The sequence below is a fragment of the Bison bison genome, unplaced genomic scaffold, assembly GCF_000754665.1.
Source record: "Bison bison bison isolate TAMUID 2011002044 unplaced genomic scaffold, Bison_UMD1.0 scf7180017864239, whole genome shotgun sequence".
Taxonomy (NCBI): domain Eukaryota; kingdom Metazoa; phylum Chordata; class Mammalia; order Artiodactyla; family Bovidae; genus Bison; species Bison bison.
In genome coordinates, this window is record NW_011494811.1 from 4767383 (window position 1) to 4791302 (window position 23920).

At 34.8% G+C, this 23920-nt stretch overlaps 1 protein-coding gene across 2 annotated transcripts in view; it reads right to left on the minus strand.

Moving 5' to 3' along the window:
• The window catches only part of GPHN (gephyrin), a 533352-nt gene that overhangs the window by 275389 nt on the left and 234043 nt on the right, over positions 1-23920 (minus strand). The window contains exons 4-5 of one of the 2 annotated variants that reach the window (XM_010846738.1): positions 21921-22013; positions 9412-9450 (exon numbers count right to left, since the gene is read on the minus strand). In XM_010846738.1, coding sequence (XP_010845040.1) covers positions 9412-9450; positions 21921-22013 — 132 coding nt within the window. The remainder of the gene's footprint in view (positions 1-9411; positions 9451-21920; positions 22014-23920) is intronic. The other variant, XM_010846740.1, reaches the window with a different exon arrangement.

Genomic DNA, 23920 nt, shown 5'->3' on the forward strand with positions numbered 1-23920 from the left:
TTAATACATTTAAGATATATTCTATTATCTGCTTTATTCCAATGCTGTTTAAAAGCCTGCTGTCATTCCTATGTAAGTGATCTGTCCTTTCTCTCTGGCTAGTTTTAAGATTGTTTTGTTTCTAAAGTTTTACTTTTATGTGGTTAGGCATCGATTTATTTCATTTATTCTTCTTGCGATACATTATATCTTCAGGATCTGTAGATTCATGTTTTTTTCATCAGTTCTACAAATTTACAGCCATCATCTCTTTAAATCATGGTCTTTCCTCCATTCTCTCCTTTGGGGGGTTTTGATATATTTTGGACCTTTCATTTCACTCTCCATGCCCTATTTCTCTATTTTTTCCATTACATCATCTCTCTATGTGATAGTTCTGATATGAGATAATTTCCTCAGGTACATATTTCAGTATGCTAATTCTCTCTTCTACTGCTCCAATCTGCTATTTTATCTGTCCTCAGATGTAAAATTTTTAACTTTTATTTTCTTATTTCTAAGAATCCCATTTTCTCCCCATTTGCTAACTCATAAATGATGGTCTCTTGTTATATTTTTATCTTTGCAAGTATGTCTTTGTTCTTCAGATATTTCATCATCCCCTAGTGAACCCTGGATCTCCAGGGACAGTTTGATGTACTTCTGCTGTGTCTGCGTCCTTTCTGGTTTAGTATTCGTCCTAAACAAATTCCCCTAATATGAGCAACAAACAAGAATGGTTACCTGAGTCTTCTCTTACATTTTGTATTTGACAGTTCTAGCAGTCATCTTTTCACTCCACCTATTCATTGATGGTTTTGCTGCCTTACTTGTGCTTGGGGAGTTTATATGTCCTTTGATAGGATATGCCTCAGAGGGTATGTTCTTTTTTACTGGGCCAAGTTTTTCCACAGTGGGAAGGTATTTCAAAGTACCAAATCAAAATATATTTAGAAATCTATATTCAGAAAAAAATTAAAGCTATTAATAAAAAGCATTTAAGTCATAAAAACATTTGCCTTTTCCTAATCTTAAATAACCATATATTTTTTCAGTTAAAATCTCATCTTTATATTATGCTTCCTTGGTGGTTCAGCTGGGATCTGCCTGCAATCCAGGAGACACAGGTGTGATCCCTGGGTCGGGAAGATCCCCTGGAGAAGGAAATGGCAATCCACTCCAGTATTTTTGCCTGGTAAGTCTCATGGACAGAAGAGCCTGGTGGGCTACAGTCCACGGGGTTGCTAAGAGTCAGACAAGATTTAGCAACTAAACAACAACAACTTAATTAAAAAGTCACCATTTTATGCTCTTATTAAACACCTGTAATATGCAAAATATCCATTCTAAAGGAGATCAGTCCTGGTGTTCACTGGAAGGACTGATGCTAAAGCTGAAACTCCAATAGTTTGGCTACCTCATGTGAAGAGTTGACTCATTGGAAAAGACTTTTTGGTGCTGGGAGGGATTGCGGGTAGGAGGAGAAGGGGACGACAGAGGATGAGATGGCTGGAAGGCATCACCGACTTGATGGACATGAGTCTGAGTTAACTCCGGGAGTTGGCGATGGACAGGGAAGCCTGATGTGCTGTAATTCATGGGGTCGCAAAGGGTCGGACACGACTGAGCGACTGAACTGAACTGAACTGAATATGCAAAATGCTATGGTCCTAAATATTCTAATACAAACCAGGAACTATGAAATTTGAAGACAGGCTTTCTGGTAAATAAAATAAGAGCTTTCTACAGATGGTCTTAAGTTTTCTTTTCAGTTACTAATCATCATAAGAAATAGGACATCTAAAAAGGCTTTTACATCCTACCCTTCTTTTAAGATTGATCTTAATTTTGACCAGAGGGCATCCAGTTGGGGAATGAGAAAAGAATTTAACTTGTAAGAAATATTTTCTTTTAGAACATTTGTGCAAAATCTCTATAATGAGATTATTACATGCCGGGAGCCAGCACGGGAGATCCCACCCACGACAAGGTCATGTGGGAGAGGCCTGTTGGGCAAGGCGAATCAGGACTCAAGGGACCCCCGGACCTGCTTGAGCATCTACCCCAAAACCAGAATCTGTCTGTTTTACTATTTTACGACTTTCACCAACTCCTATGAAATTAATGGGGGGCTATCCCTGACCACTTTTCTCTGAAGGAAATCAACTTAGAGCTCTAGTTAATAAGCCTCCTGGGCACAATAGGAGTGTTTCAATCCAAACCCCTCAGATGGCTTTCTAACTTGCCTGACAGGTTTATCCGAACTCCCACAGCTATGCATATGATTGTTTACAGCCTCCCAACCACGAGAGGCATGGGAAGCTTAAGATATTCAAATAATACAGAGCCTTTTGAGGAGTTAAGAATTATTAGAATAGAACTAGTGAAGGATTTCGTTGTTGAGCCAATGCTTGCTGCCAAGTTTCCATATCCCTTACCCACTGTGTCCCTGGGAGTATATTAATTAATATAGTTGATATATAGAAAAAATAAGTAGTGGCCTTGGTGTTAACAACTTTAGACCCTTGAGGTAGTAAATTCTTTCCTTGCTACAGCCCACTGCACCTTTGCCCTATAGGAATGCAACTTTATCTAGTGCTTTCAGAGAGTAGCGCCAAACTAGAAAAATTACTTTTAGAGAAAATAAGTTTTCTGGTTAACTAACCTTTATCAGAACAAAGAGTCATAAAATGTTAACAGGCCTCCTGGCCAGAAGATGATGTAAATCACCTAAAGCCTTTGTATACGATAAGTTTGCAGAAAAGAAAGCCTAGTCTCCATACGGGTCAAGGACTGCTGACTTTGCATGACTCTGCACCCCCTATTATCCTCTTTGTACAACTTAGGGTATAAAAGCTCCTTTTGAAAATAAAGCTACAGACCCGGCTTCATCAGAGCTTGGTCTCCCCGTGTCATTCTTTTTTCCTTTACTCTCCTTTTCTCTCTCTGTTCTTCTTTCAGGATGACTACTTGGAATACAGGGGCTCTCTGAGTACACTTTTTTGCCTGGGCTTCTAAGACCCAATTGGGAAGGTGCTCTGCGTCTTCACCAGGGAGAGGGCGCCTGCGGCCTCTGTGAACAGAGCAAGTTCCGAGTCAGGAGCTTTATTAGCGTTCTGTGTAAACCAAGGAAGATCAAGCCTCTTTCTCTCCCCTTTTACCTTCCTTATCACCGACGCCATTCTCCTGAGGGAATCCCTGGATCCTCCTGGGGCTAGACCCCGGTAATTACCTCTGAATGCATAGTAAGAAAACATCTATTATTGTAATATGGTTATGAATAAACTAAAGAAAAATTGATTCCTGAACATCTAAAATGTTTTTATGCCGCTGATGGAAAACAATTTCTATTTCTTCATAAATACTAAATATTACAAGAAATCTAAAAGCATTCAGAGAGAAATACAAAGTCTTCAGTGGTTTGTATTTTATAAATATCCATATACCTGATATATCTAACCAGTGAACTTTTCAGGTATTGATTTTGATGTTTATGGAATTACATACTATTAAACATACATGAACTGTGGTGCTGAGAAGACTCTTGCGAGTCCCTTGGACTGCAAAGAGATCCAACCAGTCCATCCTAAAGGAGACCAGTCCTGGTGTTCATTGGAAGGACTGATGCTGAGGCTGAAACTCCAATACTTTGGCCACCTCATGCGAAGAGTTGACTCATTGGCAAAGACCCTAATGCTGGGAGGGATTGGGGGTGGGAGGAGAAGGGGATGACAGAGGATAAGATGGCTGGATGGCATCACTGACTTGATGCACATGAGTTTGGGTGAACTCCAGGAGCTGGTGATGGACAGGGAGGCCTGGCATGCTGCGATTCATGGAGTCACAAAGAGTTGGACATGACTGAGCGACTGAACTGAATTGAACTGAAATATACATGATGAAGCTTTGCACCAAACAGTTTCTGTATCTGAGGCAACTGACTTTGCTTAATGTTCTCTTTCACTTCACTGGATCTTCTGTGCTACACATGTATTGTGTTAGTGCTTGTCAGCAAGACAAGAAATACTTGATGTAGGAGACAAGGGGAGAAAAAGAGAAAACGGGTTTCAGAGACTGGTTATTAGCACCTGCTATTGTCATTGCTGGTATTCAAAACTGAAGGAGTGAAATTTCCTCCACAGAATGCTTGCATAAGGAAGCTACATTTTCCTCTGCAAGGTATTGAATATAATCTACTGTTCTTCGAGAGAGAAAGGAAAAATAAGAAAAAGAAAAATTATATGACAACTTGCTTGTTAGGAGTAGTTGCCTACAAAGAGTCTCCTGATTGCAAAGACATTTAGATCTTCTAATTAAATATAAAAAGAATTTGAAGTCCAATAAAGGTATGACAGAAATATTGCCTTTTCAGGTTAACCTTTACCAAAGAAATATATTATACAACTTTATTTCCAGTTGAAGCTTTCTCAAAATAAAAACAGAATTTCAGATGCCACAAAAAAAGTATATTTATTACTAATAAAACAAGCTGAACAAAATGATTTAGTCATATTTTCCTTTATTCTAGATCTTATACTTTAAAATATCTATTTTTTTCACTAAATATATTTTTCAGAATGAATACAAGTAAAGCAGAATCTTTTAAAATTGTTCATCATTGTTAAAAAAATAGTTAAATCTGGATGTTATTTCTATTTTACTGCTTTTCTCCTGACAAAACTTTGATATTCCCATAGCCGTATTGTCAAAATAAATAACTTTAGTAGGACATCAGGTGTTGGGAGAAAAAACAGGTTACTAAAATTTTTCTTAAATGTAGCACTTTAAAGAGATTACTTTAAAGGAATCACTGAAGTACTGACCAATAGGAAAGAAAGTAATTGCTCTCAAGTTTGAAGGCACATATCAAGTTAGGGAGGACAAATAAATTCCAAGTTCAAATGACTAATCAAATCCATAAAGAAAATCATGAATATCAACTGAAATTCCTGACACCCAGAATTCAAGTGAGCTTTAATTGACAGTGAGAATAAATTAAATTAACAAACATTTTCTGTGTTAGTATACAGTTGTATCTTGGAGTGTGTGGGGGTAATGCCTCATTGTTCTTGCAATTAATTCAAGAACAACCTCTTGAACACTAATTATCTATTTATCTAGTCATTCTCTATTCTTTCACTATAAAACCAATAAACTTGGTTTGAGGTAACCCTGTATATTAACAGCTACCAAATCACTAATCTGTCACTGAAGGCCCTAGGTTTTAAAATTAAAGAGATTCTTATTGGCATTTAAACTATTATCAGAATCCTTTAGATGTGACAAGGTATTAAATAGAGACATTCTTAATCCTGAATCAATAATGTTTTTAAGAGGCAAAAGCATTCCCTCATAAGCAATCACTCTGACTTTGAACATTTTCCCTGAATAATTAGAAGAAAATAACAAAAATTTGTGGATGATATTAGAAATGCATGTTTTGCCAAATGCCTTTTTCCCTCTTTTGGAAAGTAAGTTCCTTGAGAGCAAGGATTTTGTGTTACAGACACCTAACCGGCTGTGTAGCACAGAGTTAAGCCTTTTTCAATAGATTCTGAGAGAATTGTTAGATGTACTGACTTAATTTCTCTTTTATTCATATAAAATAGTACAGTTTACACACCACCCTTGAGAGAACTGAGACAACAGTCACTCAAATCATTTTCTGTGTTTGATAATTTAGATGAGGAACCTTGGCTAAAATCACCCAAAATTTATTGAGTTAACAAGGGAAAACATTATCACTTAAAGGACTGAAAGTATTTTTTCTTAAACACATTATTAGTGCATTTTTAACTACTCTAGTTTTAAACCCCTTGATGACAAAGAACAATCCTTTCCAATCTTTGTAACTCCATTAAGGTCTAAGACACTATGATGCAGAGTTCAATTTAGGTAGAAAGCTAGGTATTCAAATTGAAGACCAATAAATTGAAATGAAATTAAAAGACGTTTGCTCCGTGGAAGAAAAGCTATGACAAACCTAGACAGCTTATCAAGAAGCATAGACATTACTTTGCCAACAAAGGTCTATCTAGTTGTCTATGGTTTTTCCAGTAGTCATATTTGGATGTTAGAGCTGGATGTAAAGAGACTAAGTGCTGAAGAATTAATTGATGATTTTGAACTGTAGTCTTGGAGAAGACTCTTGAGATTCCCTTGGACTGCAAGGAGATCCAACCAGTCCATCCTAAAGGAAATCAGTCCTGAATATTCATTGGAAGGACTGATGCTGAAGCTGAAGCACCAATATTTTGGCCACCTGATACGAAGAACTGACTCATTTGAAAAGACCCTGATGCTAGGAAAGACTGAAGGCAGGAGGAGAAGGGGATGACAGAGGATGAGATGGCTGCATGGCATCACCGACTTGATGGACGTGAGTTTGAGCAAGCTCTGGGAGTTGGTGATGGACAGGCAAGCCTGGCGTGCTGCACTCCATGGGGTCACAAAGAACTGGACATGACTGAGTGACTGAATGGAACTGAATTCCTGTTCCTATTACTGGTTCCTATAAACATAACCTGGATGCCTCATCTCAGTTCCATTAACTTTAAACCTTGCCTTTCAAACACTTATCTCTTCTCTTCTTTTAAGTCTGCACTATTTCATTTCAAATATTTTTTAAGTTCAACCTTCTCCAGAATCACTTTTGCTTTCCTCAAACCTCCAACATTTGTGTTATTTCAATTTTTTCTCCCTTTTATTCTTACAATAGAGGGTCTTCTAAATCTCACTTGGTCTTCTGTGGCCTTTCTAAAAGTTTATAGTTTCTTCTACTCCTAATAAAGTATCTTGGACTTGTTATCATACTAATGTTGTATCATGTAAATGATGTAGTTTCCCTGATGTCTTTGCTACTAATTTCTTCTTAGACAAAAGTATTAAACGCTACTGAATTCACTTCTAAGTAAATACCCAAAAGGATGGAAAGAAAAAAGGTACTTGCACAACAATGTTCATAGCAGTATTAATAGTCAAAAGATGAAAACAACTCAAGTATCCCTCGGCAGATGAAGAGATAAGCTATTGTATATATACACAATGGAATATTCTTTAAAAATGGATGAATGTGTGATATATGCTACAACATGAATGAACCTGAAAATATTATGCTAAGTGAAATAAGTCATATAGAGAAAGAGAAAAATTTTATGATTCTACTTTTATGAGGTACCTAGAATGTGCAAATTCAGAGACAGAAAGTAAAATAGAGGTTACCAGGGGCTGTGGAAAGAAGGAATGTGGAAAGAAGGAATGTTTAATGTACAGAGTTTCTATCTGGGATTTTGAAAAAGTTCTAGAAATCTATAGTGGTGATGGCTATACAGAAGAGTGAAAGTATTTAATGCCACTGAATTGTACACTTAAAAATGATTAAAACAGTAAATTTTATGTTGTGTGTATTTTATACATTAAAAAAATCTACTGAAATAATTTTCTTGATACTCCTAGAGCAGTCCTTTGGTTCACATTAATTTTACCTCTATTACTAAAAGAAAAGAAAAAGGAGAAAAGAACCAACTATGCATACCTTTTTCTCTATTCCCTGTTTATCACTCTCTTTTTAGCTTTCCCCTATTCCTTTTCCCTCTCATTTTTTGAAAATAAAATGAAATTTAATATGGATACTCAGCATTTTCTGCACTCATGCACAGTAATGTGGATACATATGCACATAGAACACTTCCAGTCTACATACACACACATGCACGCACGTAAACACTCCCCAGTTTAAATCTCCTTAGATTCCTGAAACTGAAAATTTCACAATTCATCCCTACTTCTTGTCTGATCTTGTCATTCATTTAAATATAAAGGAATAAGACAATAAGCTTTACATGCAGATAATTTTTATTTCAATTTTTTCTAGATGCCGATACTAATATCAATTTAAAAATTTACCTACACACAAGAAAAGATAATCTAAAATTTAGGAGGAAAAGATAAATACATCAAAAGGATCTCTAAATGATAGTACATAAATTACGGAGTGGCAGAGAAATGATATTCTCAGGAAAAAATGGAGCAGAGTGGAAAGTTACTTTAATCTTACCTACAGAGAACTATAAGACAATTAAATTTATTATTTTTAGAGATGATACTTGAAAGTTTCAAAAAATCATTCTGGTCTTAACTAAAAAGGATAAAAGTAATACGAGCAATTTATCCTCATGAAGCCCTGAAAAAATCAGGGAAAACAAATTAGAAAACAAATTTAATATATGGAAAATTACTGACAGATCCCACATACAAGGAACAAAAAGCACATAGTATGTGATATGAAAAGGCAACTGAAGCAAAGATGATAAATGATTTAGAAAGAAAAATATATTCCTAAATAGAAGGAAGAATGTAGAGTTGTATAAAAAAGCAGAAAGGATGGTAGCAGTGAATTTAAGTCAGTTTAGGAGTAAACTGGACTGGACTTGAATAGTAAAGGATTTTACATTGCTAAGATATGTTTGGACAATAAGTAGGCAACACTTCTCTTGGAAATAAAATCTGATTAGGATTACAAGACAACAGATGAACACCACCAGAGATTTAGCACAGAAGTATAAAGGAGGCAATATGGACCAAACAGCAAGTTGCAAGGCTGAGTACATAGGCGATAAATGCAATGTCTCAAGTCAACTAATTGGGCAGCCATGTGCAGCAAATAGGTAGAGAAGAACAGTGGTCAAGCATATTCAGTCAGCAGTCCAACTTAGTGGCTCAAGGCAAGTGGAGATAGGTAACAGAAGTGTTAAACAATCTGAACCTACTTATAATATTACAGGCATAGACTGGGTAGGGCAAGATCAGGCAGACAGACAGCACAGCACTTGGAAGGCCACAGTAGAGGAGAATGGTAGGAGAGCAGATAAACAACGTTGGGCAGTCTAAAAATGCTAAAATAGCAGATGAATATGTAGTATCAGGCCATTTGCTGATGGACAAAGCACCAGTGAGTGAAGAACGCAAATCATTCAGCAGATAAGTAATGGGGGCAAAAAGTAGAGACAAAAAATCAAAGGCAGTCAAACAGGAAGACAGAACAGCCGAGAAGCGATGACAGATCATCAGAAGCAGTTGGGTAGGGTAGTGAAAAGCTGTCAGCAGGGGAACAAAACACCATTCAGGAAAAGATGAGATTAAGAGTGAAGCAGTCTCCTGAATGGAGTGTCTTCCATCTAGGAAATAGTCATCAATAAGCTGCACATGAGAATCCACAAGAGAAATAGCACATAAATGGAGAGAGCAGATGGATCTGAACTCTATTGCCCAGGGATACAAAATGACCCTAGAACATAGATACATAACAATCCACAAGGAAATTAAACAAATGGGTTAAATGGGTCCAAGCATTTTTTATGATGATAAAATAAATCAAAACTCTAAAAATTATTAATCTGGAAATGGTCAGCTGGGATTGAAGTCTTCGCTTACCCCTTTCTGGAGCCCACAAAATGGGAATGTTGGGAATTTCTGCAGCAGAAAAACAGAAGAGAAAAGGGATTTCTGACTCCCAGTTTGAGGAAAGCAGGTCAAATTTAGGGCTGTACAAACTGGTTCCAGGAAATAGGAACCAGTCTGAACCTTCTCCCTTCCTCAGAATCAAGCCACTCCTGAGGTTTGGGAAAGGTTTAGGAAGCCCTCACCCCATCAATCCCCACAACCTCCCCTTTCACACTTACCTCCAGTGCAAACAGTTTCCAGCAAGGAGGTACTTAGGAAAATTCACTCTCATCTTTACACCATGGCAACATTTCAGGATGGCCAACTAATAGTCCTTCCTGTACAGGCCAAGTTCCTGTTCAATGGGATCCCTTCCACCCTTTGTGAGTGAGCAGAGGGGCCAGGTTACTAGAAACTACCTACCTCTTTGAAAGTGGATGAGAAAGGAGGCAGGGGTAGTAATAAAATAAATAGTAGTATTAGTAAATACCTTGATGATCTCATCAGTTGTGATGAATTTTAATTCCATTAAGATGCTGATGACTCTAAAAAAAATAGTATCTCTAGCTCAGATTTCTCTCAACTCCAGATGCACATATCTAACTGCCAGCTTAACGTCTCCATTTGGATATCTAAAGGCAGTTAGAAATTTCTATGACCAAAGTAAAATTCCTGATCTTCCTCCTCAAACCCACTCTTTCCACAGTCTTCTCCATTTCAGTAAATGGCAAGTCCATTCTTCTAACTGCCCAAGTCAAAGTCTTGGTATCTACACAGTAGGCACTCAACACATTTGATTCTAACAAGTGTTCATTTCTATAGGGCAACTCCTTTTTCTTATTAAATTCTCAGAAAATTCTTCTGAAATGTTCTGACTTAAATTCTCTGAACACTCTTACATACTATAAGCTTTTGAATAACAGAGCAGATGCGTGTACACAGTGGTAGGAATGTTCTAAAATAGAGGTTGGCTAACCATAGCCAATGAGACAAATCTTGCCTGCCACTTGTTTTTTGCATGCCCGGCAATCTAATGTTAATCTTCAAATGTTTAGATGATTTAAAAAAACTCAAAAGAAGAGTAATACTTCATGACACGTGAAAATTATGAGAAAGCCAATTTTAGCATCCATAAATAAAGTTTTATTGGGGGCAGAGCAGCGCCCATTTATTGATATCATCATATAGCAGCTTCTGTGACAGGCTAGCATAGTTAAGCAGTTATGATAGAGACTATAAAGCCCACAAAGCCTAAACTATTTATTATTTCTAAATATTTACTTCCTCTAGAGAATAAGTTTGCTGATCCCTGTTCTAAGGTATCTTATATTTAGAAGGCAAACAGTAACAACTGAAGTTTGAACAATGTGAAACTAGAGCATTATTTTTAATATTGCTGCTACTATTGCACAAGATACACCCATGAGGGAAGGTGCATTTATATTAGGATTGGCTTTCAGTATTATATAAAAGCTGATCTCTCATTCCTCTAATTATTAATATCTAATACTGATGGTGATATTCATTCATCACCCCACAGAGCAGTCCCATCTTAAGGGACAGGATACAGTATAGGTAAGCCTTGAAAAATACTAAAAAGGAAATGTATGAGAAAGGGAAGTAAATAGGACCCACAAATAGAACTCATATCAAAGCATGCATATCCCATAATTAGCCAAACCTCTAAATATCATGGTTAACAACAGTGGGGAATTATTATAATGTGAATCTCTTTGAATCTCATCAATAGGGTTATACTAAAGTGTCCTCTTTTATAATTTAGGTCTCCTATAAATTACAGTGTTGAATCTTTGAGAGTGTGAGAAACATATGATAAGATCGCATTTTTTTATGGCCATGCCACACAGCACGTGGGGTCTTAGTTCCCCGAACAAGGATCTAACCCGTGCCCCCTGCATTGGAAGTGGGGAGTCTTAACCACTGGACCACCAGGGAAGTCCCATTTTTATACAATATTCAAAACTAAGTTATTTTGTCATTGCTTCAAATTTGTAGAAAAGCATTTAAAAATTTTTTTAAACTATTCAAAATCATCTCCTAATCAAAACTGACCTTTCTTCTCCTCTTATAAAGTTTCACCCTGAGGATTGTTACATGCAAGAGTAATATATCATATGCTGCAATCAAACTTACAGGAAAGAATGAAGAGGTGGGGGACAAACACTTAAATTATCCCAATTACATCATCACTATAATACTATCTTCACACATTATAATATATTGCCTCTTATTAATTGGCCCTTCCAGCATAATCAATTGCTTCTTCTGCATTGTTGCCTTTGATATTTGATGTCTGTGTCTCTCTCTCTGAGAAACTGGTAACAGTTCATTCTCAAATGTCATACTTCCAACAACTTTACTGCTTCTATCTTCTCAGCACCTTTTAAATGAACCTGGATTCTTCTTGTAAATTCTCAGTTCTGTGCCTGTTATTAAGATTTTCTGAAATGGTTACTCCCTCTGTTGGATATTCGCCTGCCAGTCTTTAATAGCAGCCATGGTCTTCCCAAGTTCCAGTATGAGGAAATAATACTCATATAATTATGAGAATAATTGCAAAAATTTATTTCGTTACTTAAGTCCATTTTCTTACTCCCTATCAGTTTCCTTTTAGGCATGGCAATAACATGAAGTCACAGATATTCTGCTCTAATTCAGTGATAGAATTCTAAGAAGCTCAGAGGACTTGACAGATATAAGTCATCATATTACATTTTGTGTGAAAAGCGACATTAAGTCTGTTTCATGGATGAAGATCTAATAAAGGAAGATGAATTCCCATTCTTGATTTCAGACTATAAGAAAGGAAATTTCTGAAATCTTCATTCCTGAAACTATATCTCTAGATAAATGCACTTTTAGTATTTTATATTAATATTTGCAAAATATTTAATGATGTTTTCTTGTCAATGTCTTAGCATATATTTTACAGAACTATCCTAGTATGCCAGCATCTGTTCATTTTATGGGAGTAGATTGCAAAAGGGTGAGTTGGAACACTGATGTCAAGGTTTTATTTCTCTGATAAATTCAAGGTAAAAATAAACATTTAGCTTGTCATCTCTGCTGCTTTTTCCTTTCCCACAACTATTCTATTGTATACCTTAGGTCCTATCTTGCTCGATTTTTTCCCCAGAGAAAAATTCTTTCAGTACTTCCTCAACCATTATCTTCTTCCTTTGTAAGCTAAAGTTCTTTCTATTTAGATTATTGGTAATAACAGGAAATACTTGTGTAGTAAACAAACGTTGCTTTTGGTGTTTTACTTACATTAACCCACATAATATAACTACCCTATGAGGTAGGTACTCTTATTTTCTCCATTTTACACATAAGAAAACTGAGTAAAGTAAGTTGTGAAAGGTTACACGCTAGTAAGAGGTGAATCTAAGATTCAAATTCAAGTAGTCTGAGCTTTTAACCACCATGTTATGCTGCCTCACAAACAGTTATGTGAGCTACGCTACTTTTCTAGTGAAAGCTTTTATTAGACATAGAATTTACCATAAAAAGTATATTTGTACTCGTATGCTTACTGATATGATTGATCTCTTATCCCCATCAGGACCCCCCTAAAAGCTGAGAACGTTCTGATGCAGAGTAAGCATGCAATTAAGAAATGTACTTAAGGGGAAAATGAAGATAGGATTTCATTTATGGGTTCTTCATATATGAAACATTTCTTTTTGCCTTATGCTTGAAATTCCTAAATCCCCACCTCAAAGAGCAATGTTCGCTTCACTCTGCAGTGTTGCTATGTGGAATAAGGGCCTAACAACATGATTTTTAAATGCAACATCATCTATTGCTCTAATCACCTAAATGGTTTAATGTTATACCAGTTACTTTTCAACTGGGATAATTATACTAAGGAGCTTTTTCTTTTAATGTATAAATAAAACAGAGGGTAAATGTCTTGGGTAAGGGGGCAGATTTGGACTTTCAAGTAATTAGAATTATACAAACAAGGGACTCTCACATGAAAGAATATGCAATTGAGGCGTTCACACAAGGGCTGGGATTGATAAAAGGGTCATTTAGGACTTTTAACACAGTGGCTTTTGAATTCTCAAACTCTTGAGATACTGTAATTTCTCTATTATTATATAGTAATTTTATATAAAACCTTAGGCCAACTCAAGGATAAGGCACAGCACTGACAAGAATCGATGATAAAAAAAATTTCTCGATGTTTTGATTATCAGATACATGCTATGTGCTAAGTTGTTCAGTCGTATCCAACTCCTTGTAGCCCCCGGGACCTTAGCTCGCCAAGCTCCTCTGTCCATGGAATTTTCCAGGCGAGAATACTAAAGTGGGTTACCATTGCCTTCTCCAGGGGATCTTCTGGACCCAGGGATTCAACCTGAGTCTCTTAGGTCTCATGCATTGGCAGGAGGGTTCTTTATCACTGGCACAACCTGGGAAACCCTGGATTATAAGTATTGACTGAAAAGATTTCTGAACTACAAAACTGGAACTTGGTGCTTCACAGCAGTTTAAATTTTACATACAAATAATGGTACTAGGTTTGTAGCTTACATTGGGATTTCAAAAAACAAAACAAAAACCAGGGCATAGAAACAATCTTCAAAAATACTGATGTTAGTCTTACTGGGGAATGTACATTTGTGTGCCAGTTTTCAAAAGTATTTAGAAAGCCTTGATGACATGATTTTATGGCATGTTTTGTTGATAGTTGTCCTATGAATTTTGGCTTCTAAGGAATCTCTGTTGCTGTTTTTCATCTCCAGAGATAGTACTATTCTAGCTGTTCTAAGAAAGAGATTAAAATAACATAGTTCCAGTTAATCCATCCTTCTTTGTAAAGTGAATCCTCTGCTCTAGCCAGGAAGATTTCCTTAATTTTATCTTTCTCATAGCTTGATCATACATTTCCCTTTCTTTCTTTCCCCCAACCGTAATGTCTTCTCTCCAAATCTAAGTTCTATTTCCCTCCTTCAATTTTAGCTTAAATTCTACTTGTACAAAAATTTTACTGATTGCTCACTTCTCTCTTAATCTTTCCCTTTAAAGAATTTTTTTGGTCTAAATTGGCTGAACATTTCTAGTACTAAGTTATATTGCTTTGATTTGTCAGGTGACTATTTTAGGAATACACGTAGTTTAGCATTTATTCAATAAAGCCCAAGATGCTTGATAAACACTTGTTAAATTGAACAAAGACTCTAAATGTTTTTTAGCAAACTGATAGGTCATAAATGTGCCCAAGCTCTAAGACATATACCACTCAAAATTGGATAATACACAATAAGTATAAACTCCAGATAAAAAGGACTATTACTAACAAATATCCTGAATGCTACATATTTGGGCCATTTCAAGCCATATTCCAAAAATTTTAAACTCACAAAGGAACAAAATAAGTAGATTCAGACAGGATATCAGGAGAGGTACTTAATACAATCACTCATAATCCACATATAATATAAACTATAGACATTCTTATTCTCAGTCATTTGCCCATGCCCTAAATTAGTAGTGAGAAAATGTTGACTAACATTCTTAATTTTTAGATATATCCATCAGATATGTTAATAGCTAACAACAGGTATCAGAGTACAATGATTAGCAGCATAAATACTTGGGATTATCACAATAAATTAGAGGTAATAAGTAAAATTATTAATTAAATGTGGAAGAAAAAGGTAAAGGAAAAAAAAGGACATTTAATGAGGATCTACAAAGATGCCAGGCTTTACATGAGATCCTTTTACATTCATTATTGTCACTTACTAGTTTGGATAACCCTGGGCAAGTCAATTAATTGATTTGTCCCAGTTTCTCCATATTTAAAACAGATACAACTCTAGTTAGTACCTGCCTCATATGATTGTTCTGAGGACTAAATGAATTAAAATTAAATGAGTTTAAAATAGCTCCCTGACACATAGTAAGTGCTATATATATTTGCTAATTATTATCATTGACTCGGAGAAGGCAATGGCACCCCACTCCAGTACTCTTTCCTGGAGAATCCCATAGACGGAGGAGCCTGGAAGGCTGCAGTCCATGGGGTCGCGAAGAGTGGGACATGACTGAGCGACTTCACTTTCACTTTTCACTTTCATGCATTGGAGAAGGAAATGGCAACCCACTCCAGTGTTCTTGCCTGGAGAATCCCAGGGACGGGGGAGCCTGGTGGGCTGCCATCTATGGGGTCGCACAGAGTCGGACACAACTGAAGCAACTTAGCAGCAGCAGCAGCAGCATCACTGACTACTTTTATTATCTCAATTATTAGAAGAAACAACCTAGAGAGGTGTGCATTAGCTGAGTGGATGAGTAAACTGAAGTTTGAACAGTTTAATTTGTTTTAACTTCATAATTAGTTAGGGGTAGAAGTAAGATTCAAATTCAGGTCTGTCTGACTCTACAGTGGTAGTATCATATGTATATATATATATATCATATGAGAAAGGTACATTACATCACAACATATTTAGACAAAGGTAAGACATGAAAACATATTTCCCACATCCAGAACTATTTCAAAAAAATAAGAAAAAGAGATCCTTCAAAACCATAAAATATAACCTTATTTGACCATAAAGGGACAGTATATTTTATTGAATCTGGTTTTTAAAATTTCCAGTATAAGTTTCTAGTATTCTGCTCTCTTACCAATTTCATATTGTTTAGTGATCCTATTTATACAGAAAATTTTAATCTCAAAATTTTATTGCAATATGGTTACTTTTAGTTTTACCATGTATAATAGGTACTTTAGTTATAACAATTTTAGAATTACAAAATAAATATTCATACAGTTCTACAGTATCAGTATATGATATTTTAGGGAAATAATCTTTTCTAGAGAATATTGATAGGCACTTCAAAGCAACTGCATAATTTAAATGACCTCCAACAGTGATCAAATTTTCTTTCAAAAACAGAAATTATTGGACATGATTTTTTGCTATGCTTCTGCTATAATGTGAAAGAGTTCTTCTGATCTTTAAAATGTTCAGTATGAACTATAAAGTGGTACTTCTAAATGTAAATTTTCACAAGTAACAAATTAAGTATAATTAACTCCGTAACTCAGGTCAATTGTGTCTCTTGCCTTTTATTTACACAGTATTCTTGTTTTTTAAGCATTACAATGTAAGAAATGATTAATGACTACATACAATGATAGCTATCACAGTATACTCACACCTAAAGTTATGAAATATATAAATATTTGTAGAAAGGCTTAGATAGCAATCTGTTCCAAATAAACATAAACATTTTAAGCTATAAACAAAACATGTGTTGTGAAGTTCATAATCTTTTTCTAAAAATTCATCCTTTGTACCAGATTATTTTATTGCTGTCAGTCATTTTGCCAGATGCCTCTTCACTTCCAAAATGAACCATAAAAACCCTTTTAAATGAATATCTTTTACATCAAATTTATAATTTCCTGACATTTTGTAATTATTCCTTTAGTCTGATTACTTCATAATGACAAATTTGATCAGGACACTTTTTAGGAGGTACTACTAAGAAAAATCAGAGAAGGCAATGGCACCCCACTCCAGTATTCTTGCCTGGAAAATCCCATGGATGGAGGAGCCTGGTAGGCGGCAGTCCATGGGGTCACTGAGGGTCGGACAGGACTGAGCGACTTCACTTTCACTTTTTACTTTCATGCATTGGAGAAGGAAATGGCAACCCACTCCAGTGTTCTTGCCTGGAGAATCCCAGGGACAGGGGAGTGTGGTGGGCTGCCGTCTATGGGGTCGCACAGAGTTGGACACGACTGAAGTGACTTAGCAGCAGCAGCACTAAGAAAGATATTTAAGACTGAAACAATGTTTAACAAATCCAATAATTTGATCAATTTTGAAAGTTCAAAATTTTATATATTATTTTATATATTATATATTATTTATTGTCTACTGAGACAATGGGGCAATACACTTTACTGTGGAAGAAAAGTGTACTTTCCTTGCTCCTTCTAAGATTAAACATTTAAGAAATGAAACTCAACATCACTTCAAATTACTAAAGAAGAAATGGTAAAAATAAATTTAAAAAGTCAGCTAATAAAGATGACTAATTTTCATCTAACAGACCAGAGGTTGGCAAATTTTTTCTGCAAAGGATCAGACAGTAAACAGTTTAGGCTTTGCAAGCTTATATGGTTTTCATTCAACTATTCTATTCTATCATAGCCATAGGCAATAGGTCAATGAAGGAGTATGACTATGTTCCAATAAAATTTCACTTATGGACACTGAAATCCAAATTTCAAACAGCTCTCATATGTCACAAAATATCATTTTCCTTTTGATTTCTTTTAGTCATTAGACGACTGAAAGAAATCAAAATATGCTCTTAGTTCACGACTCATACAAAAAAAATACAACAGGCTGAATTTGGCCTTCGGGCCATAGTTTGCTGACCCATGCGATAGACTGAGTTGGGAATAGGGATCATGTCTTATTCATTTTTTAACCCCAGCATCCAGCATGGCATCAGACACATATCAAGGATTAAAAATAAAAAATCTGATAAATGAATAAATAAATGAGACTTAAGATGCACGCTAGGATTTTAATTAACTCGTTAATTCATAATCATAATAATATATTACTATACAACCCTTTACTCTGGTATAGCTTAGCACTATGAAAGTGCTAAAACTTAATTTTATCTAACAAATATTAAATAGTGTAATATTTTCTAATTTACCAAAACATAATAGCAAACATTTCTTTGTAATCATATAGACGTTCTTTTTAAAATAAATGTTTCTTAATCTTTTATTTTCTTCTAGACTTTAATTCTAAAAGACCTTCACTTTACCTCACTTACACATCCTAATTATACTTTTACTTTTTAAGAATAATGAAAGATTCCTCATGTAATAATACCTAATTTGGATATATAAACTTTTAAGTGATAGTGGAACATGAAGATATGATACTTTGCATACCAATGAGTTCTTATGTTCTATATAACTACAAATTTCTATTACTTCCATTTCACCAATGTCAACAGATTATCCAACCTTTATCAGCTCACAGAAAACACAATCTATTACTAAAAAGTAAGCTTTTTATATCAAACAAAGCTCTAAAAAGTTGTACAGTAGGGATTATTATGTTACTATATGCAAGCTTTGATAATATCTCATGTTTAGAGGAAGGGAGGGGACCAGCAGGCATGTGACTATCAAGTGAACCACATTCTAAGATATGGTGCCAAAAAGCAGAAACAAATGCATAATTTAGAAAAGTCAATTCTGATTGTCTTATTCCTATAAAATATATAAATAGGATACACTTTACTGAAGTTGCTATTCCACTTTTCTGTTAATAGATCTGGATAAGGCTATTAAACTTTTCATTTTCTCTAATGTTCAGATCCAGTGACAATAACTTTAGATTGCTTTATTTTAATCATTCAATTTAGTATTTTTCACCTTCCCTTTTTTTGAACAACCCACAATTTGTACATTGTGTTTGTAGATCAGACTAATTACTGACAATTACTGACTTAAGGGAGAAATTTTATATTATTTTACCCTCATCACTAATATTTGTGTTTTCAGTCAATAACTTCTGATTTTATTTTAAAAGATTTGCAAACAGTTGTATATAGGCACATATGGTTTATCAATATGTTTCCCTTTTTAGGCACAATTATCTAAGACAAATAAGATAAAGACAAGTAACTATATTATTACAGGCACAAAATTATATTTCAGGATTACTAGCTGACATCCCAGTGCTATGTTTTAGATATTGCAACTATTTAAAGATTAGAAGAAATTAGTAGAATTATTTTTGAGTGGTCAGATGGCTTTTACAGTTATTTTTCAAAGGCTTAACAGTGCTATGGACTTTTGCTGTAGATAACCATACTCTCTGTGTATGTGTATGTGTGTATAAAAATATGAAATAAAGTAAATTCATTAAAGATCAAGATATTTACAATCAGTTAAGTCACTTGTTTTCAAAAACAGATATTAGGGAAGACATAATTACATGTATTTTAAACTCATTAAAAACAACCCTAACACAAATTTTACCAGCAATTGCTATAGGTATATACAAATATAAAAGCATCTCTAGGGTTTTCTGAAAAACTTCAATGAATAATAAAGGACCTCTCAATTTCTGATATAATGCCATATACAACGTAATGTAAAGACACAGACTCTTGTCAACAGCAAAAAAAAACAAAACAAAACGTTGGCGGCTAAATCGATACTAGAATGATAGAATTTCAAGACCTCTGGTTTATATGGAGATAGAAAAGATAAAATATGAAGCTTACTACATCAAAATATTTAAAAATTTAACAAGATCACAAAGACTGCATGGATAATACTTCAGTATTTGACTGTTTTTGTCCATTTGATATTTATATATAAAAAAATACCACATATTTGTCCACTTTGGTAGTTATGCAATAACTAATTTAAAAAATTAACCCTTTATTAACTAAAAGATAAAAATATCTTTTAGTATTCTTAGCAGAAATAGTTCTCATTGAATCCTCACAGCTACCCTGGTAGACAGGCACTTTCATTTCCCTCACTTTACTGGAAACAGGCACAGAATGGTTTAATGACTAGTGTATGGTCACCGCGCTGTAAGTAGCAGAGCTAGAATTTAAAAGTGTGAATTTGCAACCTAGTGTTCTGGAATAAACTTGAAACTCCAGGGAATACAAAATACTTTGCGATGCAAATTATTTTCTCACAATTAAAAATAATATTGTTAACTGGTTATGAATGAATTCTGTGGTAACTTTTTTCTACTTTTATGATATAAAAATAATATTATGAAAATATCAAACCATTACATAGACAATAGGGATATATAAAACCAAAGTTATTTACTTAAAACACTTAACACTCAAACTACAAAAATTAAGTTCTTCACATATGTAGGTGATTTTCTCACAAACAAAACATAAACGTACCTCTAGAAGAGATGGCTTACCTCCAATTTTATTTTTTTTAGTTAGTCTCACAGTTTAAAAGAAATGAAAAAATTGGCCAAAGGTTCATTTCCCCTAAGGACTCAAGAGCTATGTAAGAATGACTTTTTTTTTTCTTTTTTTTAAAAATTAATTTATTTATTTTAGTTGGAGGCTAATTACAATATTTGTAGTGGTTTTTGCCATACACTGACATCAATCAGCCATGGGTGTACATGTGTCCCCCATTCTGAACCCCCCTCCCACCTTTTTTTTTAAGTACTGGAAGCTAACAATCTTCTAATACAACTCTATTCTGATTGCTTTAAAAACAAAACCATTATATATATAAGCCTAGTTATAATAATATTTGCAAAATTTCTGTGATTTTTACATAGAAAAATAGAAATTATTTTACAATCTGTTAAAACAATTTACATTTTCGCATACTAGAGCAGTGGTACCCAAAGTCTGGAAGCATGGTTTATGGGCCAGCAACATGTGCATTACCTGGGGCCTTACCAGAAACACAAATTCTTGGTACCCACTGCAGATTTACTGAATCAGAAACACTGTGGGTAGGATGCAGCAATCTGTTTTACCTTTGATGGGGGTACAGGCTAAAGTTTGAAAACTCCTATATTAGAGTAAGTAGGACATATAGGCACAGAGCAAAAATATCTTCTGTGAATAAGACAGTAGACACAATGGGATACTGACTTGAAAATTTTTTAAAAAGAAACAAAACAAAACAGCTAACAGTAAGTTGAAATTCAGCCAAGAAACAGTTTTTGAAAAGTGAGTGAAACAATGTCTAAGTATGAACATAAGTCTGCATGTGACTCTAAAGTTACAGCTGAAGTTTATGGCTGCTTTAAAAACAAAGAAAGACTTTTCCCCTTGTATCACTGAGCGCTGTCTATTCTTCATTCTTTCCCCCCCTTTTTTTTTCCTGTGCAAGGTTGAAGGTGATTCTTAAGGCACAGTCTAGATACTAATTTTGCTTCTTGGCTTATTAAATTCTGCATTTAAATTCACATTTAAAATTATATAATATGTAACTTTCTCATCAAATACTATAAAATTGGTCTAACTATGCTATTAGAGTCATTCTACCTGAGACCAATGACAAGGGTATCTAAAGAAAAAAGGAATCAAATACATTTTGAATTACATTAACACAGCACATCAGACCAGATGCCATGCTGAGTCAGAGTTCTTCTATCACTTCCTTTGGCAATATATGCCTGAAATTCAGCCGATACCACAGACCACTGAGCAAATGCAAGATTACCTTCTGGGCCAATTCAATCTTCCTCATTTTAGATAATATCTAGTTTAAGTCAAAAGAAAAGAAGTCAAGAAACTTTTTCTAAAAAGTGTAAATATTCAACCACTGCAAAATGTTCACATTCTTAGAACCACAGAAGTTGTTTATGTCTAGCAAAATTACAAAAATCATACAAAAAAATTAAAAGGATTAAAAATCACAAGAATAGTCTACTTCTTGAATATCAGAAAAGTATATACTATCTCACCTCTGGAGTGACATCTCGTGGTGCAAACCCTGTTCCTCCAGTTGTTAATATCAAATTAAGTTCCTTTTCATCACACCAATCTATCAGGGTTTCCTGAAAGAAAATGATAATATTGTCACATGCAGAAGGGTTTGCTTGCCTACTCAAAACATCCACATACTAGAATACTTTGTATTCAGTGAGGAAACAGATTCAACACTCATGAGAAAAATCTGAAGCACAATTCATGGAACAGTCCCACTATTAATCAAAAGACACTGCAGTTTGGGGTATTTATTTTATTGATCATAGAAAATGAAGATGCAATCATCGAATTCTTGAAAGTAAATGAAACACAGTGAACAGCATAAATATTTTATAATTAATGCTCATTATGCCTTTAAATAGGATGTCTGAAGATATTTTCAGCCATTCAAAATATATTTGGGTTAAAAAAATTGAGCACTGTGTGTTAATTAAATGATCTCACTATTTAATAAGTATAGCAATCGTGTCAGGTAAATATTCATACTTCAATTTTACATTTAAGGAAACAGATGCATTCATTTTTTTTTTAAATTAATGGACTCAGAGAGATCAAGAAATGTACTTGCTCATGGGCTCACAAACTAGAAGGGGAAATATTTAGAATTTAAACTTACATCTGTTGGACCATCAAAACATGTTCCTCTATATTCTGCCTGTGATTGACTCAATATTTTTTTTTCTTTTGGTTAGTTTCAAGTTGTTCAAGAAAGTTTTACATTTTTGAGAATTTATTTTACATAGTTGCCCTAAAGGAAAGGTGTAGGAATAAATGATTGCTTAAAGTTACTTTTTTCCCCACACCAACACTATGACACTTAGTTGAGATTAGTGTTACATACCACAAAATTTTGCAGTTGGTAGAGACCTTGGTAGATTTGACTCTTCGAGTTACAGATAAGACAACTGAAGTGCAATGTAGTTAAATAATTTACTCAAAGTTACCTGGTTAATTTTGTAAAGAATAGGACAAGGATTTCTGCTACAGAGAATCTCTCTTTCTGTTGCTAGTTCTATTCATCCATCCTACATTTTAACTATGAACTGCTCATTTAAATTGTAATTAAATACTTGCTTTGGTATTTTACTGTTTCATTTCCTTTATACAATCCAGGTCCAAAATGTAGTAATACAGTTATATCATTTATGTGTTGATAATCAGATGTGAAACACCAGTAACAGGCTGATAAAGTGTTAGTCGCTCAGTCGTGTCCGACTCTCCGACCCCATGGACTGCAGCACCCAGGGACCTCTGTCCATGGAATTCTCCAGGCAAGAATACTGGAGTGGGTAGCCATTCTCTTCTCCAGGGAATCTTCCTGACTCAGGGATCAAAGCCGAGTTTCCTACATTGCAGGCAGATTCTTTACTGTCTGAGCCACTAGGGAAGCCCTAACAGGCTGGTATACATACATACAGGTATACATATATATATATATATATATATATATATGTAAATAAGTAAGGCTGATACTTTATGTAAAATACAATGTTCTCAGTTCTCAAATTCATTGGTAACCCAAAATGCAGGATAATTATTCAGAAGGACAATTCAAGATTTTTAAATGATTTTTTTCCTATTCTCACTCACACCCCGAATATAGTTATAATTTTGTTCTGAGGAAAGCTCACACACAAATTATCAATGGTTATTGTAATAAAGGTGATTATGTAGTACTTTCATAAATAAAAGTGTATATTTAAGAATTAGAAAAGCAAAAATACACATCATTCCAGTGCATAACCAAAATTGAGAACCAGTTAAGAATATGTTCAAATATTTGAAAAGTAATATTTTGTTGTCCAAAGTAGCTGTGTGATGTACAACAGTTTCAACTAAACAAAAATTTTATTAGGACTTTGGACTTTTTAAGAGAAACTAGCACTCCAGTACTCTTGCTTGGAAAATCCCATGGACTGAGGAGCCTGGTAGGCTGCAGTCCGTGGGTCGCGAAGAGTCGGACACGAGTGAGCAA